The sequence below is a fragment of the Pinus tabuliformis genome, chromosome 2_2 (assembly GCF_031772625.1).
Source record: "Pinus tabuliformis cultivar Carrire ecotype Pingquan chromosome 2_2, CPIR1, whole genome shotgun sequence".
Taxonomy (NCBI): Eukaryota; Viridiplantae; Streptophyta; class Pinopsida; order Pinales; family Pinaceae; genus Pinus; species Pinus tabuliformis.
Genome location: NC_142300.1, coordinates 1,188,468,391 through 1,188,487,834, shown reverse-complemented (window position 1 = coordinate 1,188,487,834; position 19,444 = coordinate 1,188,468,391). Strand labels below are relative to the sequence as shown.

General features: G+C 36.0%; 2 protein-coding genes across 2 annotated transcripts; both read right to left on the bottom strand.

Moving 5' to 3' along the window:
* Positions 1 to 6,695: 6,695 nt before the first annotated feature.
* Positions 6,696 to 9,710, bottom strand: LOC149197735 (putative arabinosyltransferase ARAD1). The gene is made up of 2 exons (XM_089403983.1): positions 8,024 to 9,710; positions 6,696 to 7,819 (listed from the first exon to the last, which is right to left on the bottom strand). Exons 1-2 carry the CDS (start codon positions 9,209 to 9,211, stop codon positions 7,265 to 7,267), a joined length of 1,743 nt encoding a protein of 580 aa, XP_089260109.1. The 5' UTR covers positions 9,212 to 9,710; the 3' UTR covers positions 6,696 to 7,264.
* A 2,462-nt stretch (positions 9,711 to 12,172) lies between these two features.
* Positions 12,173 to 14,570, bottom strand: LOC149197734 (3-oxo-Delta(4,5)-steroid 5-beta-reductase-like). The gene is made up of 3 exons (XM_089405935.1): positions 14,388 to 14,570; positions 14,079 to 14,132; positions 12,173 to 13,661 (listed from the first exon to the last, which is right to left on the bottom strand). The coding sequence occupies exons 2-3, from the start codon at positions 14,121 to 14,123 to the stop codon at positions 12,507 to 12,509; spliced, it is 1,200 nt and encodes a 399-aa protein (XP_089262061.1). The 5' UTR covers positions 14,124 to 14,132; positions 14,388 to 14,570; the 3' UTR covers positions 12,173 to 12,506.
* Between the last annotated feature and the right edge of the window lie 4,874 nt (positions 14,571 to 19,444).

The window sequence follows — 19,444 nt, the reverse complement described above, 5'->3', positions numbered from 1 at the left end:
CCTAGATTCGGGTACGATTTCTGCAATTCAGATTCACATTTGAAATTACCAAACAGAAGGTAGTGTAGTCACAACTCAAATCGTTTCCATGGTACTTAGACATGCATGGCTTAATCTCTTTGACGAGCATATGACTACTGATAGAATCAACGAGTAACCATCAAAGTAACTATAACTGATTTAATGAGAGCCATGTGCAGTTTCATAGTCTGAATTAGTCCGATGTTCAAGATGGAAATTGCATTGTTTCCAAAAGTCCGATGTTCAAGATGGAAATTGCATTGTTTCCAAACATGAAATGGATTGAAAATGTTATTTTTTCTTGTATTTGTAGTTCCTGGATTTCATGTGCATTGCCAACAGAAGAAATGCACAAAAAATATCAGTATCAGAGAAAATAAATCGGCCTAGTTGATTATAGGTGTACTCTTCTACATTTGCAAATGAAGTCAGGACTTGATCGCTGTATATTGAAAAAATGCAGCCAGGTCATTCTCATGTATCTTATTGATTATAGGTGTACTCTTCTACATTTGCATTATAGGTGTACTCTTCTACATTTGCAAATGTAGTCAGGACTTGATCGCTGTATATTGAAAAAATGCAGCCAGGTCATTCTCATGTATCTTATTTTTGAGATGAACATTATCACTTATAACTCAAAATTCATTCATATTCATGTTAAAAAGGTGAGTTTCACAATGGAGGGAAAATAGAATGAATTTCTGAAACAAATAAGCTTTTAAGCTACAAACCTGATTTTTAAAAATTTGGATATATATATATATATATATATATATATATATATATGAAATGAGAATATTCCACATAATGGATTCCTTAAACAAGAACACACACACACACACACACATATATATATATATATATATATATATATATATATATGAAGGGAATATCAATACTCAAAAAACTAAAAACTCATTTATAAATGAGGCTATATATCTAAAATCAACTTTTAAGTTGGAGGTTGCAATGTTATATCTATCTAACCTAGAAATAAAACATAAATTAAAATAATAAAGTGTAATAATTACCATTCTCATCTTCATCTTTAAGATAATAAAGTATAATAATTACCATTCTCATCTTCATCTTCATCATGAAAATAAAAACACGATACATTTTCAATGGTGGAATGTGGAGTAAATAACTATTTCCAATTGCATTGCTAGATTCCTCAAGATTTAGTGCAGCAAGAGAGACGCCTAAGTCAGGATTTAATATCCACATCGCAACCTTTTAAAGGTTGATTCTTATATTCTTGACCCCTATGAGATACAAGGAAAATGTTGGGATTCACATAAACAAGATCTCTAGCCTTCTACAAACACTACAAGTTGAGTTTCACGGAATTATAAAATTATAGAAGTTTCAATTCCTTTCCATTGACGGAGAGCTTACTATTTGTGAGAGAATACAAGTGACAAAGGGTGAACCATTCGCTCCATGGAAAATTTACCATTGGTTACTCTCATCCAAAGTTGATTCGTCTAAATAATCATCCAAATTAACAATAAAATTAGCAAATTCTTAATTCACCTCCTTATGTAGATGTGCTAGAAATATTCTCATAACCCCCCGTTTCACTCCATTCACCACCTCCCTATTCTTATGTGTTGTCTTCATCTTACCATTGTTTTTGAATAATGAAGTCTTTGTCATAAAATCTTAGGTTCAAGGCAAATTCTAAAGTGCGTTATGAAGTGTTGAGCTATTCCAACTCTCAAGAATGATTTTCTTCATTGAATCAACAAAATAAGCATGAAGAAATAAAAGCTAAGGAGACTCTTGTAAAATTATTTCCATAGTTTTTTCAATTAAAATATTCATTCTATTGTAAACCTCTCCCAAGAAGTGTTTGCATGTGGTTGCATTTCAAAGAAGCTCAAACACTGGTGATGTGAATTTGAGTAAGAAATCTATTTTGCTCCACCACTCCTCATCAAGAGACAATTTGTGCACCATAGTTCCCTTCTCTAAATCCATCTATCTCCAATCAGCCTAAAGTTGACTCACCGCCATGGAAGCTAATGGTTTCTTAACATCAATAAGGTAATGCAACATGATGAAGTTTAAGGTGTATATTGTCTCAACAACTTTTAACAACTGCAATCTAAAGTATTCTTGAAATATTGCTTGACATTGTTGGTGGTTGGCAATAAATTTGACTATATCCCTAGCTTTCCCTATGAATTCCTTAATCCATGAAACTTTATTGTCAATCTCTTCTTGAACCATATTTAAATTATGGATAACGCGGTGAGTCCAAAAAATGTAATCATACTAGCTCTCCAAAATCAAACCTGTAGCTTTGCAAACCACTATTTTATCCATGATAACTTGCACCACTTTAGTAGGCCCTATTTTCTTAATAGCTTTGATTGAAATATCTATGATAAATTATCATTTATCTTGAAAGTCCTTGGGCTTCAAAATTATTGTTCCTTTTGGTGAATTGATAATGATATTGATCAATGGCCTATGCCTAGAATCTATCCATCCAAGACAATGGTAACCTCAAAGCTACTCCATGAAGCATGAATACGTTCTAAAATGCCCTCAATTGTATCCTCCTTTTTTAGTAGATGGGTTTGGAGTTTTTCATGATGAAGCCCTTTGAACCCTTGAGGAGTTGCATTAATTGCCCTCTCTATATCTCTCCAATAAGAAGATTAAACCAAATACCACAATTATAGATGGCCACTGCCACTCTTGTTTCAACTGCTTCTCTTGTGAACATTCACCATTTTAGCTATTTTTCTCTATTGAATTGCAGAGAAAGAACCTTTGAAATTTTTTATACTTGTGATCTAGAATGAATCATTATATAATTTTTCATCTATGTTGGTTCTTTTTGGGTGGAAAAATTGGAGTAATTGACTTGCAGGGCCCATTTAGTGGTAGGTCCTTGTTTGGGAATTTGAGGTTCTATACCTTCCAGAGTTGTTTTGAGGCATCAAATGACACTTGTTGGGGTCAAAACTTTAGGGGTGTAGCTAACAACTCTTGATATGATTATACACACTGTGACTTTTCCAATGGTGTGAAAATCACCTCAATCGGAGCTTGTATGTGGAACTTATGCCTCCCACAAGTTGACCTACCTTGTTGACCACCATGGTATCGAGTGGATGCCATGTCAACCCCCATTACTCATAGATCTAGAGTAATTCATGTGTGGAATTTCAAAAATATTGTCATGTCCCCAATAAATAATTTTGCTAAGTAGACCTCCCTTTTTGCAATTTTGGCGTTAAGAAAATATTTTGGCATGTAAAACTTAGGAAAAGCGGGTTGAGGGAGTCATCACTTAGCTTTTGGAGAAAATTAGGCCACAAACATTAGAGAAAAGGAAAAATTAATTTGGTAGTGGGATGTGGGGCTACCCAAAGAGGCGAATTCGAACCCCTTTGGAAAATTGAGCTATGGAGAAGGAGGGAGAGAAAGGAGGTCGAAATGATGGAGCCCACAAGGAGAGAAGGGAGCAAAAACTATTAAAAAAAAAGAGGGCCTCATTTTGGGATCTTTTGATAATTTGACATTTGAACTTGAGTTATCTTGACTTGTTCAGCCAAGACAACCAACACTACTTAACACCAGGGATTTCCGGGTGGAAATTCCACCTCTACCTTCGGTGAATTTCAAGTGTCACCCTAGGCGAGAATTTGAGAGTTAGTTTCGGGAATTTGAGGAGCCATTTCAAAAGATTTCCTTCAACTGGTGTGTGTTTCTCTAAGGGCGTAGAAGGAAACTCGTGGGAATGAGAAAGACTAGCGAATAGTAGAATATGGGCTGGAGAATTTGCAGAGATTTATTCATAGGGAGGACAAGCTTCTCCTTGGTGATTTGCAGGGTGAAATTTGGGGTAATTCTTGGGGCCGAATTTATACATTTCTAGCAGTGCGCATGAACTCCCAGCCGAAGATTTCACAAGGTTTGGATAAGTAAAGTTGTGGAGAGATAAGGGTTAAAGTTAGGGAGTATTTCTCAAAGGAGATTCACAAGAGTTTGGGAGGTTTTCTAGGAGGATTTGGCTCACATTCAATAATATATTTTTAGCCAGTGTGTTTGGCTTGATAAAGAGGGAAATTCACATTTCTTTGGGTCACCAGGTGAAGTTGGAATCAACTCGAAGGAATTTTGGGTTTTTGTGGGTTTATTAAGAGGAGGCTCCAACCAATTTTATGGGTTTTTGTGGGTTTAGCTACACCCCTAAAGTTTTGACCCCAACAAGTGTCATTTGATGCCTCAAAACAACTCTGGAAGGTATAGAACCTCAAATTCCCAAACAAGGACCTACCACTAAATGGGCCCTGCAAGTCAATTACTCCAATTTTTTCACCCAAAAAGGACCAACATAGATGAAAAATTATATAATGATTCATTCTAGATCACAAGTATAAAAAATTTCAAAGGTTCTTTCTCTGCAATTCAATAGAGAAAAATAGCTAAAATGGTGAATGTTCACAAGAGAAGCAGTTGAAACAAGAGTGGCAGTGGCCATCTATACTTGTGGTATTTGGTTTAATCTTCTTATTGGAGAGATATAGAGAGGGCAATTAATGCAACTCCTCAAGGGTTCAAAGGGCTTCATCATGAAAAACTCCAAACCCATCTACTAAAAAAGGAGGATACAATTGAGGGTATTTTAGAACGTATTCATGCTTCATGGAGTAGCTTTGAGGTTACCATTGTCTTGGATGGATAGATTCTAGGCATAGGCCATTGATCAATATCATTATCAATTCACCAAAAGGAACAATGGTTTTGAAGCCCAAGGACTTTCAAGATAAATGATAATTTATCATAGATATTTCAATCAAAGCTATTAAGAAAATAGGGCCTACTAAAGTGGTGCAAGTTATCATGGATAAATAGTGGTTTGCAAAGCTACAGGTTTGATTTTGGAGAGCCAGTATGATTACATTTTTTGGACGCACCGCGTTATCCATAATTTAAATATGGTTCAAGAAGAGATTGACAATAAAGTTTCATGGATTAAGGAATTCATAGGGAAAGCTAGGGATATAGTCAAATTTATTGCCAACCACCAACAATGTCAAGCAATATTTCAAGAATACTTTAGATTGCAGTTGATAAAGTTGTTGAGACAATATACACCTTAAACTTCATCATGTTGCATTACCTTATTGATGTTAAGAAACCATTAGCTTCCATGGCGGTGAGTCAACTTTAGGCCGATTGGAGATAGATGGATTTAGAGAAGGGAACTATGGTGCACAAATTGTCTCTTGATGAGGAGTGGTGGAGCAAAATAGATTTCTTACTCAAATTCACATCACCAGTGTTTGAGCTTCTTTGAAATGCAACCACATGCAAACACTTCTTGGGAGAGGTTTACAATAGAATGAATATTTTAATTGAAAAAACTATGGAAATAATTTTACAAGAGTCTCCTTAGCTTTTATTTCTTCATGCTTATTTTGTTGATTCAGTGAAGAAAATCATTCTTGAGAGTTGGAATAGCTCAACACTTCATAACGCGCTTTAGAATTTGCCTTGAACCTAAGATTTTATGACAAATACTTCATTATTCAAAAACAATGGTAAAATGAAGACAACACATAAGAATAGGGAGGTGGTGAATGGAGTGAAACGGGGGGTTATGAGAATATTTCTAGCACATCTACATAAGGAGGTGAATTAAGAATTTGCTAATTTTATTGTTAATTTGGATGATTATTTAGACGAATCAACTTTGGATGAGAGTAACCAATGGTAAATTTTCCATGGAGCGAATGGTTCACCCTTTGTCACTTCTATTCTCTCACAAATAGTAAGCTCTCCGTCAATGGAAAGGAATTGAAACTTCTATAATTTTATAATTCAGTGAAACTCAACTTGTAGTGTTTGTAGAAGGCTAGAGATCTTGTTTATGTGAATCCCAACATTTTCCTTGTATCTCATAGGGGTCAAGAATATAAGAATCAACCTTTAAAAGGTTGCGATGTGGATATTAAATCCTGACTTAGGCGTCTCTCTTGCTGCACTAAATCTTGAGGAATCTAGCAATGCAATTGGAAATAGTTATTTACTCCACATTCCACCATTGAAGATGTATCGTGTTCTTATTTTCATGAGGAAGATGAAGATGAGAATGGTAATTATTATACTTTATTATCTTAAAGATGAAGATGAGAATGGTAATTATTACACTTTATTATTTTAATTTATGTTTTATTTCTAGGTTAGATAGATATAACATTGCAACCTCCAACTTAAAAGTTGATTTTAGATATATAGCCTCATTTATAAATGAGTTTTTAGTTTTTTGAGTATTGATATTCCCTTCATATATATATATATATATATATATATATATATATATATATATTTTCTTGTTTAAGGAATCCATTAAGTGGAATATTCTCATTTCAAATATATATATATATATATATATATATATATATCCAAATTTTTAAAAATCAGGTTTGTAGCTTAAAAGCTTATTTGTTTCAAAAATTCATTCTATTTTCCCTCCATTGTGAAACTCACCTTTTTAACATGAATATCAATGAATTTTGAGTTATAAGTGATAATGTTCCTCTCAAAAATAAGATACATGAGAATGACCTGGCTGCATTTTTTCAATATACAGCGATCAAGTCCTGACTACATTTGCAAATGTAAAAGAGTACACCTATAATGCAAATGTAGAAGAGTACACCTATAATCAATAAGATACATGAGAATGACCTGGCTGCATTTTTTCAATATACAGCGATCAAGCCCTAACTTCATTTGCAAATGTAGAAGAGTACACCTATAATCAACTATGCCGATTTATTTTCTCTGATACTGATATTTTTTGTGCATTTCTTCTGTTGGCAATGCACATGAAAGCCAGGAACTACAAATACAAGAAAAAATAACATTTTCAATCCATTTCATGTTGGGAAACAATGCAATTTCCATCTTGAACATCGGACTTTTGGAAACAATGCAATTTCCATCTTGAACATCGGACTTTTGGAAACAATGCAATTTCCATCTTGAACATCGGACTAATTCAGACTATGAAACTGCACATGGCTCTCATTAAATCAGTTATAGTTACTTTGATGGTTACTCGTTGATTCTATCAATAGTCATATGCTCGTCAAAGAGATTAAGCCATGCATGTCTAAGTACCATGGAAACGATGTGAGTTGTGACTACACTACCTTCTGTTTGGTAATTTCAAATGTGAATATGAATTGCAGAAATCATACTCGAATCTAGGCTAGCCTCTAGCCAATTTTTGTAGACTGAAAAAGGGATCTCTGTGCTTTGCAAGCCAAGATCTGGAGTAGCGCTTTCCTTTATGAAGGGAGAGCCTGACAGAAGGTAGCTTTCTCGCAACTGCTTTCCAAATCATGTGCACAGCATCATCAGGCTGAGCTGGATACTGATACTCAAAATGGTGGCTGACTTCCTTCAACTTTTGCCACATGCGGGTCCATTCTTCCATTTTAACACTATTAAGCAATCTTATCAAAAACCCTTTTTTGACAACATCAGCAGATTGTACAAAAATGCAAAATTCTGTATAATCAAGGACATCCTCATAAGGAAGCTCAATCTCATCGCTAATGATAACAGGAACGCAATGGCTAGCAATAGCATCAAAGAGCCGATTTGAAGAGGGTGTATCGCCTGCAATGTTTAGGCAAAACTTTGAAGACCGCATGCCTTCAGTTGCTTTTCTTATTCCATCCCTCTGTGTATTCCCAGAAGTAAAATGTACTTCCTTTTCATCCTTCAGAAGAGCATAGAGCTTTTGTCTAATATATCCACCCTGATAATTATAAACCAAGTCAGCAATGGACATTGAAGGTAAATTCAACGTGTTCGCTTTTGAAACAAAATAAATATGGAATCAAATTCATGGGCTTGTGGTGCCTCAAGAAGGGATTCCTACCAACAACAGGCTGCATGCAATCACACTTTAAAGAGGCCAAAATAATGGTGGAAATAATTGCATTTGGATTCAAGAACTCACATGCTTCCTGTAAATAGCACCCTGAAAGAAAAGGAGAATGCTTCGGCTTTCAAATGATGAAGAATCCTTTGCAAGGGAAGGAACAACATGCTTGTAAGGAGCCACAACATCCTTCTCTACGTTGCCTACCAATTGTGAATATCGTCCAAAGTCAGCTACAATGAACATTGCCGACCGAAGCTGCTCCCTTGCTATTACCATGCTATTTGGATGATGCATAACTATTACATGATTCTTCCCCCCTGATCTCCTCCAGGCCTCCTGACCCATCAAAAAATGCACCAATTTCTCCTGCAAAAGTTCATTTTTACTCTTATGCCCACGGGTCTCAAATTTTGAATGCCTGTTATAACTCAATGAAGAAAAAAAGGGCGCAAAGAAAACATCAGCCTCTTTGGAATTTTCAACTCTCCGGGCACTGCAAGGAGAGTTTCTGCCTGGTATGTTCGAAGACAGTAGATCTAAGGTAAGCCAGTATTCTGGACTGTGCTGCAAATTGAGTCCGCCCGGATATCGAGGGATTTTAGTGAGATTTGTCGGCCATACACTCTTTTCTGGCTTCCAATCTAACATACCAAAATGGAATTCAGGTGGCATATTATACATAAAAACCTTCAACACTGCGTCTTTCGGGTTGCCCTGTTTGTTATTTGGCTCTGAACCGGTGGGAGTTCCGTTCTTATCGCAGATCCCTGATTTTGGAGTTTTATTTTTGGCCCATGAACTCAGCAATACCCGCCCTCCAGAAGAACCATGACGCCAACTCCCCGGGTTCGAACAGTGGCGCGGGATCCGGCTCCTTGTAATCCTTTTCCCTCGTCTGTGCCGCAGTCCCCAGCGACTGCCTCTCGGAATACTTGTTCGCGCCGAGCTTAACGTTTTCTTTTTTTCCTTCGATTTCAACACAAAGAACCAGAGGATTCTGAGACTGTCTGAACTCAGTCGAAACAAGCAGCTCCCCGGAACAATACACCGCGGGCTCGTCCCCGATCGGAGTAGCCTGTCAGGGGATGTCAGGCCCCAATCCGATTTTTTGTCAAGCCGTGGCAGGAATGTCAGAATTGCCTGGGAGGGTGGCGGAGAAGCGGAGAAGGAGGGTGGCGGAGCTCGGGAGGGTGGCGGAGGGCGGAGACATTCCCGGTGGCCGGAGCCGGACGATTTTCCGGCCAGTGCCGGAAAACGGGCCATTCTACCGCCTAGGTAGACTACTCCATTTCAAATCACGTTGAAGATTTGCAGTTTTTTTATTTTTTAGTTACTCAAACAAATTCAATAATAGGATATTTTTCATTCGAAAAAAAGAAATAAATTAGTTTTTAATGTTCACTGTTAAAAATAATACAAATTGTTTTGCTTCTAAATAACAAAATTAAAATTAACACAAAAAATACAGACAAAGGCTCAAATAATTCCTTCTTAAAAATAAAAAATCAAAATTACAAAGATGACCTCCCTCAAGAACGTTCTCTAATTACACCCTAGACCAAATGATTTCTACATAGCAGAGGTTAAGAATGATGTGTTAAAATGAAATTTTAAACTTTAATTCATTGAGGTGGTTCCTTACAATATGTATCATAGTTATCATCTCTAAAATCAAAGACACTATGACGAGTTAAGTATTAGTATCAAAGACAGTTCTATTCAATTATGAGTCTGACTTCAAGTAGAAAAAAGAAACTTATTCTTATTCTGAACATCGAGATTGTATTGATTAGTACATCAAAACTCAGTTAAACAAAGTTCTAATATATATATATATATATATATATATATATATATATATAATTTTAATTCTTTTACAAATATAAATATAAATTTTAAAATTTTAATTAGCATATAAGTTATTAGAAGTATATATTAAATTGCAATAACATATATATTATTTAACCTTATACATTCAGAAATGTAATAATGTGTAGATTATTGTATTTAAGATTTTTATATTATATATAACCTAGCAAATTACTAGAATGGTAATATATAAGTTTAATTTCCATAAAAATTATGAAATATTATCCATTTAATTTGTTTTAGGTGTGATAATTCTTCTCACAATGTTGTTGATGGGCTATGTTTCAATCATCTACCTTTTAATGTAAAATTGATCTATTAAAGAAGTAATGACTAACTACAGTTGTTAGAATTGTGGAGAGTGTATTTCCATATATCAACTACATTCAGTGATGTGGTTGAGTTAATTTTTTTATTAAGGTTGATTTTATGAAGAGAGGAAGCCTCAAAGTTTTTCAAAAAACCATGGCCCCCTACTATTGGATTCGTGTGGTGGATTTCAAACATTGGGTAAATCCAATGCATAGTGCATCGTGCTCAAAGTTAGATGGAGCACATACATGCGAAGAAGCTTGTGGGTACAAATTAATAATCATTTTACAATAAGATAAATAAAACCAGAGCCAATCAAATCCTATATATATATATATATTTAATTAATTATTTTTTAATGTAAAATTAAAATTATACAATATTTTTTTTTAATGAAATGAAAAACCAATTCACAATTTGAGAAATATCCAATGCATTATGACATGGATAATCATAGATGTTTTGAAATTTTAATTTCTGAATACTCCAAAGTAAGTTTTGGAGTAAATTTTAGACCAATTTAATTTAGAGAATTTTGGACTTCTTATTTAAAATGTTTTTTTGAATACATGTATTTTTTATGTAGTAATGGATTTAGTACCCTAAAAACATTTAGGGCCTGGAAATCTAGATAGCATAAATTTATACTTAAAAACGTGTATTGGTTTTAAAGTAAAATTGGTTGGGGAAAATGGTAAATCTTGGTTATTGCTTAATTGTAGTGATGTTGTAAACATTGTTAAATGTAATATTATGTTGACTGGGTCAATTTTTTTAAAATTAATTCAAAATTAAAAAATAATAATTTTTAAGATAACTTTGAGTGATTAATTTAATCGGTTTACCAATGGTAGTTTACAAATTCATGGTATTGCACAATCATGCTATTTTTCCATAATATTTGTTATGATAAGCTTATGTATAAGCTTGCAGAAAATTATTACGAAATACCAAAATAGATCCACATTAACTATGGACTTAATCTTTTAATAAATAAAAATTTATTATAAGTTTAGACTAATTCTATTTTTAATAATAATATAAAAAAATTATCTACCCAATTACAAAAGGTTATAACCAAAATTATATAAAGTTAAATTTTTGTCTCCTTACAAAAAAAAAATGAAAAACAAAAGCATTTAAAAATGAGTAGCGAAAACTAAGTTTTAAAAACAATACCAACTTTAAAAGCAAAAGCCAATTTTAATGTAACTTTCCTAAAACAATAGCCGCTTAAAAAGCAAAAGCCAATTTTAATGTTAAATCTCAAAAATCATTGCAATTTAAGAGGCAGCGAGTCTCTCTACCTGGCATCGAATTTCATGCTATAATATGTTTGACTATACAACATAATTTTAAAGACGTTGAAGAGTGAGCTGAATTTTCCAATCACGGCGCAGATCTTTGAGCAGTGGACTGAGTTTATATTTTCAAAGTAGAGAATCCAAAGATTGAAATTTGTAACACGGTCCCTGCGTTTGATCAGAATTTATGTTTACATAATAAACTGGCTATGATCTACTAAATCATTAAAATTGCAGAGAAGTACTATGAATGTCTACATTGGATCATAAAATAGGGAAGTAACTCAAGCATCTGTTTACAGTCAAAGAATTAAAGCAGAATTTATGTTTGCATAACTATCTGGTTCTGATCTACAACATCATTTAAGTTGCAGAGTACTACAAATGTCTACACTGGATCATTGGCCAGTCAAAGAACTATTTCCACCTCCGGATTGCTTTATTCTAGGGTAAAACTAAAAAATAATAATATTCAAAACAGAAGCTGGTGATCAACCATATAGTGTAACAGGAAGACCAAAACCATGGGTTTTCCATTTAATTTGTTTTAAAGAGACAGAGTAAATAAGTTGAGCTGCAGCCAAAGCTAATAATTGCTGTTATACAATATTGTGACAGGCATTCAATGATACTGCTACTGCAACTTGGTGCCCCAATTAACAGGGTGGGGACATCACAATCCCTCAGCCTGAACTTGCTTTAGCTGTTCAATAATTACAACATACACCACTTATAAAGATCAGAATGATATACATACCCGATGCTGTAAGACTAAGATTGTTGATACTTGATTTTTGACACCAAAACTAAATTGTAGGAAATTCTAGGATGGAGTTCCAGCTCTTTATTTGAGTCCATTGCAAAATCACACATCATCAAACACCAAGCAATTTTCAAAAACCTAGTTTCACAAACTATACTTGGACATCACAAAATACACATCGCACTATAACTATACTCTGATATTATCAACACCTCCAACTGATTCAGAATATAGTCCTGAATCACAAAAACAACCTCTAAATGAAAGTCCTCTGCTTGGTTCTAATTAGAGACATAAAGATGGATCACGTTTAAGGAACAACATGAGATACCTTCATTTTGTCTATCCAATATGCGAGAGAAGTTTCTGTATTTCGAAACCCAAAGAAACCATACTCTTTACTCTTATTCATGCTATGTACCGTTTCCTGGGGAAGATTTAATGTCAAATCTGCGAACCACCAAATTCCCACTTCCTCAATTTTTGTTGGGTGCAGCTTATTTTCTCTGACAATTGCATCCCAAACTAGACCTTTGTCTTTCATAGCCTCAGCCAGGCTAAATCCTTCACCCTGGTATGGTAATGGCTCGAGATCAAATTTTTCTGCTATGATTCCCCATAGGTGTTTCCATTTAAACACATCTCCATTAGTACAATTAAAAGCCTGGTTCTTGGCATAAGGGTCTGTGGCAGCCCAAATTTCTTGCTCTGCAATCAAATCTGCATCAGACATATCATTAAACTGTTCCCATGTAATTCTGTTGCCTGGGTATTTGAAAGGCAGCCCCTCATGTTTGCAAATGGCAGCATAAACACAGAGTGTGCCTACAACATTCATTAAGCTCCAAGGAGAAAAGCCAAATATAATTGTGGGACGGTGAATGGACCATGTTAATCCCTCTTTCTTCTTGGCAGCCTCAAAAACAATATCCTCTAGAGTGTAATAAAAATTGGGCACAGGTAACCTAGGAAGCTCTTCATGATAAGGTGCCTCGTGTGGCTTAAAATAGCGTTTCCTTGCCACTGCATCAAAAGGACCCCAGTAGTGTTTTCCCCCTGTCTGAAGACAGATGTGCTGTAAATTCTCTGCATTGGGTAGAAGTGCATCTAACACATTATTCAACATTCTTCCATTGTCCTCACAGTTCTTCTCCTCTGTTTCCTTGCTCACCCAAACAACCCAGAAGAGGTGGGTTACATCCTTCAATGGTGAAATTTTTTCTAAAGTGAGTTCTCTATCCAGAACATCGCATTGAATGTACTGTACTGGAGTATCTGGTGACCAATCAGGCTTAGACCTCCTAGCAACTCCATAAATTTTCCAAGGTCCACCCGGAATGTCAGGTATAGGCAAAATTTCTGCCAAGCTATTGCCCACAATTCCTGTTACACCTATGACCAACGCTACTCGCTGTTGTTTCCCCGATTTGTCACCAGAACCTTCACCTTTGGTTTCAAAATTTCTCTGCATTGCAACAATACAATACAATGAACCAACAATGCAATCCCAAATGCAGCAAACATATCCTTTAACCCATCTAAAGACAGGTTTTATAAGCAACCGAAAGTTGCTAAGCTCAAGTGTCCTAACTCTGAAGCTCAAGACACCTTTGCCCAATTCTAATATTTAATAAATGTGCCATTTGTGTGAACTCGGAATAAGTGAATAATAAACATAAAAAATCAAAAAAATCCTACCAAACTTACCAAACAAAATTCATAACTAAAAAATAATTCACACACTTCAATCAAATTTAAACCAGAAGTGATATCGCAGTCCATGACTAAGAACTCATTTGGCATGATAGGGCTGAAATAAGAACTCATTTGGCATGATAGGGCTGAAATAAATTGAAATAGAAATAGGTTAACAGCCACATACCCCGCGATGGCCAAGGGAACCTGCCTGCCTGGAATACCAGCTCATTGTTATACGCTGCACAATAATCCACACACAAATCTTCTAAATCAGACATCAAAGCGAAGTTCAGGAAGATATGCATCCAAAATCTTGAGTTAAAGGAATTTCCCTAATCCATTAGTTCATTAAATCTTGCCCACAGAACTCATTCTGTGGTTGCTACAGCGCAGTACCACAAGACCATGTTAGTGGATTCTACCAAATCAATGACAAATAGTGAACCAATTCTTAAATTTCCACGTTTTCGGAACGAGAGTGAGATACGATTACCAAATGAAATCAGCGTTGCGGTTCAGAAATGAAGGCAGCTGAGCAGGGTTTCCTGATGGATTTCTGCAACAAATATTTCGTTAGGGATGTTGGGGGGTTTCTGCAACAAATACTGTGTCAGAAATGTTCAGAATTTCTGCAACAAATACTGCGTTAGGGATGTTCACATATTTGGATAAAGGAGACCCGAGACGACGATTTATAAGCTTTCTGCACGTCAGGGAGGACGTAAGATGACCAGTAGATTTAGAATTCTACAGACAGTCTAGATTCGTCCAGGTTTACCATCGTGGTGGGGACCGTGGATTGTGTTCAGTGTTGACACCCACATATTGGTTCAAAAATGTGTAGTTTGAAGAGGCCATAATGGTTAAAAAAAAACATAAATTTCAGTATGGTTTTCATAAAATTTGGAAGAAATTTTGGTTATAGCGGTTAACTAAAAAGAATTCACTCCAGGGCTGTCGAAATTCCTGCACCGCTTTTATGATATAATGTTTTAACATGAACATGTCCAAATCCATTGAATGTCGGCACCAAGAATATAACAGCGACTAGTCACAATCTGATCATGAAGAGGCAGAGAAAAAAGTTTTGCATCCATGTCATAATAGGCCATGTGTTAGGGTTTTGCAGAGAAAAAGAGAGGCAATCCTTGACACCATGCCATAACGTTACATCGTGCGTCAACCATCCTCGTCCTTATTATCGACCGACTAAGATTGGCCAACCTGTAGAATCCTCATGCTTAAGCACCGTCTAACAAACCTGCCTGTACCGTTGCTTTCTTTTCACTTTATCGTCTTATCAACACATGATATATACCGATCTACAGAATGCTGGACCGATCTTTAGTGGCCTTTGAATTTTGTGGGTCAGAGCCTTGAGCTTGCTTTTTAGTGTGTGATTGAGATATTTCTTTTATTTTATGTGTATGGTTAAGATAATTATTCTAATAAAGATAATAGTGACAAGAGGCCACCCGGTGTTAAATTTGACGGGTGTTTTTATCTATTAGTTAATTTTTTTTTTACGGTTTTATTTTTAAATTGTCTATCATATGATTTTTCATATCTATTTTTACCAGTTTTATATAAGTTTTTCAAATTATATTCACCACAACTCGATTTTTAATAAATCTAGAGAGTTAAGATAGATTTAGACTAATTGATAAATAGATAAACTTCAAATCTTACAAAATATGTCTAAACCTTAAACTATTGAATTATTTAAAAAAACTAATTTTATTCAAATTAATGAACCCCTTGACCTTTAAAGGTAGTAAGAAGAAACACTCTTATTTAGGAAATTAGAGAGCCGCTGAGCAGTTTGAAGGCTTGGGAATTAGATTCATGAGCTGCCATGAACAATGTGGCTTGGAAATTAGATTCATGAACTGCCATGAACAACATTTACATGCAAATTCAAGAGTTAACCACAACTTGGGATAGGCTAGCTTGCATCCAGAATAGTAAATTTTATCTTTCTAGTTAAAAATGTTTTGCCGATATAAAATTGTAGTATTTTTAATTGGAGGTCTTCATTTTGTTTTTTAATTGGAGGTCTTCATTTTGTATAGTCAACATTGCCCTCCTACATTGCCCTCCATCGTTTCTAAGACTTCTTAGAATATGGAAATAACATTTTAGAATCTTGCAAATCATTGTATGGTTTCAGCATCAGTGGCTTTGATTGAAATCCAATAACCATTATTTTGAAGAAAAAACAATGGAAGCTTGGTTGTCAATGGAGCAGTTGTCAAGTGGTGAAATCAAAGCACTTCCAATAATGCTCAGGCCTCGTTTCAATGCCACGTTAATGGGAACAATAGAGCTAAATACAATCAGAAATAGGGAGAAAACCCTGTTGAAGCACCTTCAAAGGAGTTAACTGCCACATGGCCTTGATGGCCCACAAATGTGGTCTATCTCAAAGGACAAGGCTAAGTTCCAGTGCCGGTGAATCTGATAGAATAAACAGAAGATAAAGCCACTTCAATAATAAGGGACTATTTACTAACCAATAAAAGACAATAGAGGTCAGGTAAAGGTATCTCTGTTAGTCTATGCTCATTATTTGTTTCAAAACTATAACACAAATGTGCATATGCATATATTTCAGGGATTCCTATTAAAAATAAGGCATTTATACAAAACGGTTAAGGGAATTTTCAAAGACTCGGAGGCTTTGGCATAAATTTAACAGACACATCAAAGTGAAGCTTGTGCATGAATTTAACAGAAAGTGAAGCTTATGCATGAATTTAATAGAATCATCAAAGTGAATATTCAACTAAGAAATCTACAAGGAAAAATATAGTTCAAATTGTGGGAAGACCACAAATTCCAATGTACCTTTGAAAAAACAAGTTCTAGGGGTGCAATTGCCTCCTGTATACATCGTTTTGCTGAACCATGGCCTTGAAATACCCTTGTAAACATTGATTTTAACTTTGAAGAAGCATCATAAACAATGAAAGTGGATCTGTTCAGCAGCAAGTGCACCGAATTCGAGACTTTTCCCTCGATATGGGTTCTCAATTTAACTCCGCGACCACTTGAACAACATAAGTCAGTGTGCAATTAGATGCTGAGACCCCAAATAGAATCGTTGAAAGACAAGGAAGGGTGCCGAAATCCAAAGGATCTCTTTGTTCCTGTTATTTCGCCAAGTTGTGGAAGAGAGTATTATATAGATAAATCTTTACAGAAGCAAAAACTAGTTTATATTATAAACTAGAGAATAAATGAATGGATGAACCAACCTGTGTAGACTGGTGATTAAGGGGAATAGAGGAGATGGTTGCAGACCATCAGGCCTGAGTAGTTGTGTGGACTTGCCACTTGCCCTTTTTTCTTTTATAAAATCTGCAATATCATGTATTCCTTTTAGGAAACTACGAAAGCTCCAGGCTCCAACATTATGATGGGCATTGGGCATTGACTGAGTAATCTTTCCAAAATGTGAGATTATGATAAAATTGGGATGAAATTCCGAGGAGATCGATGTTGGATTAACAACGTATAGAAAAAAAAAGTTAGAGTTATACAATATACTCATAATTTTTATAAATACTTAGCTCCATAATCAATGCTTTACCAACGAATGCCAAATTGCCAATGTTATCTCAATTAATGCGTTAAATATTTAACTGGTGATGGTCCAGGTGGATGTTGGTGGCCACCCACCTATCCCATTTGGACCCCCACGACTGTCTCTTTCAGTTTTTCAATTTCCGTAATTGTAGCACAATTTACTATTTTAGTAGTTTTTCGGATCCTAAACTTCCGGAGCCGTTTTGAGGCCCTAAACAACGTTTTTTTGGGAAATCGGGGAGCAACATTAGATGTTGCTCTTCCCAAAGTTATAGTTCTCGGATATATCTTTCTAACGAGCTATTTTACGTGTCAAACGAAGATCGGGTGCCAAAGTTACGACCCCGAGAAATTGATGTACAAATTTACCCAAACGAGGCCCACAATTTGGCGTTTCATCTTCTAGGGTTAGGTTTTCGGATGTTAAGGGTTTTCCCATGTTTCTCAACAATAAATAGGCCTTCAAGCCTCATTGTAACACAGTTCAGAGGCATGTAGCTGCCACATCTCTTCTCCGAGATAAGCTACTATCGCCCTAGCTGGTTTATTTCCATTTCGGTTTCTAAGCATATTTCAGTATTTTACATTAATGAAATGAAGTATTATTTCCGCTGCATCTTTGTGTATATGGTTATCTTGGTATTTTGTTGCATTCCTGTTTAAATCCGGATTAGTGGTATCAGAGAGGTCTGCTTTTTCTTTGTTTTTCTTTCCATGTCCCCAACGAGGTCAGGATATAAGGAGTTAGGGATTGAACTGGTTGAACCTTTGCAACACTAGCCTTTCAAATCCCGACGGCCTCCCATAGCGAATGAAAAGAAAGACGAAGGGGCAAGAGGTCCTATCAAAATCTTGCTCGAAGAAGCCCTCAAGCGGCAAAGGAACGTGATGATGGATAACTTTGTGCAGATCCTTCAGCGGCTACCCAGAGGTGACGCATTGGCTTCCAACAACTACTTTGGAAACGCCACACTGTTTAAGGTACAAGTTAATTTTGAAATCCCCATCTTTGAGGGTCAAATAGATGCAGAAGTCGTAGATAAATGGTTAAATCTACTAGATAGTTAATTTTTTGTTCATCATTTTTCGAGTCGGGAAAAGATTGTTTTTGCTCTTCTCAAAGTATCCCCCCACGTCAAGCACTGGTGGGAAGCCTACTGCGAGCAGAAGAATGAAAGTATGGACTCACTATTTTCAGCTGCACCCACTAGGGATTCATTTCGGGATGCCGTTAAGGAGCAGTACTACCCTGTCAAAAGCTATGAGGACAAATGCATCAAATGGACCACACTACGGCAGGGATGGGACCAAGATGCATTGGAGTTCACAAACACTTTTTATACCCTTCGCACACAGTTGGGTATCAAGGACTCTGAGCTGCATTTGGTACTCAAATACCGTGGCTACCTACATAGATACATCTGGGAAGAGATGGAGTTCCTGAACATCTCCTTGCTCGACACGACGTACCAATACACTGTCAAAATTGAGCAAAAGTTCAAACAAAAGAAGCAAGACTTTGGATTTGCAAATCCGAAGACCAAAGGACAAAGACAAAGCGGGGTGACCCAAGACAACCCGTTGAAGCCGCAAGAAAAGAAAAACACCACGAAGTCGAAGAAGGACATAGAAAGTGGTGTGAGTTCCACAAGAGTCCCACTCATAACACAAGTGAGTGTCGGACCAAGCAATCGTTGGTGGCCAAATTGAAGGCTTCAGAATCAGATGCATGTTCCGACCCTGAGTCAGAACCTGACAAGGGGAATGGCAAAGGGAAGTAGATCATTAATGCGGAGCCCAGTGTCAGTGTTTCCACCACCAAGGTCCAGAAGAATGAGCCCGAAGATTCAGAGGAGGGGGAATGTCTTTTTCCACTCACAGATGTGGGTGAAGGGTTCGCCGCTGCAATTCATTATCGACAGTAGCAGCCAAAAGAACCACATTTTAGCAGAGGTCATGAAG

Excerpts from the sequence above, each read along its gene's own strand:
- LOC149197735 (XM_089403983.1), bottom strand. The coding sequence starts at position 9,211 with ATGGCCCGTTTTCCGGCACTGGCCGGAAAATCGTCCGGCTCCGGCCAC. Across the intron at positions 7,820-8,023 it reads GTGCTATTTACAGGAAGCAT|GGTGGATATATTAGACAAAA; the intron begins GTGAGTTCTTGA and ends TATAATTATCAG.
- LOC149197734 (XM_089405935.1), bottom strand. The coding sequence starts at position 14,123 with ATGAGCTGGTATTCCAGGCAGGCAGGTTCCCTTGGCCATCGCGGG. Across the intron at positions 13,662-14,078 it reads GTTCCCTTGGCCATCGCGGG|AGAAATTTTGAAACCAAAGG; the intron begins GTATGTGGCTGT and ends GTTGCAATGCAG.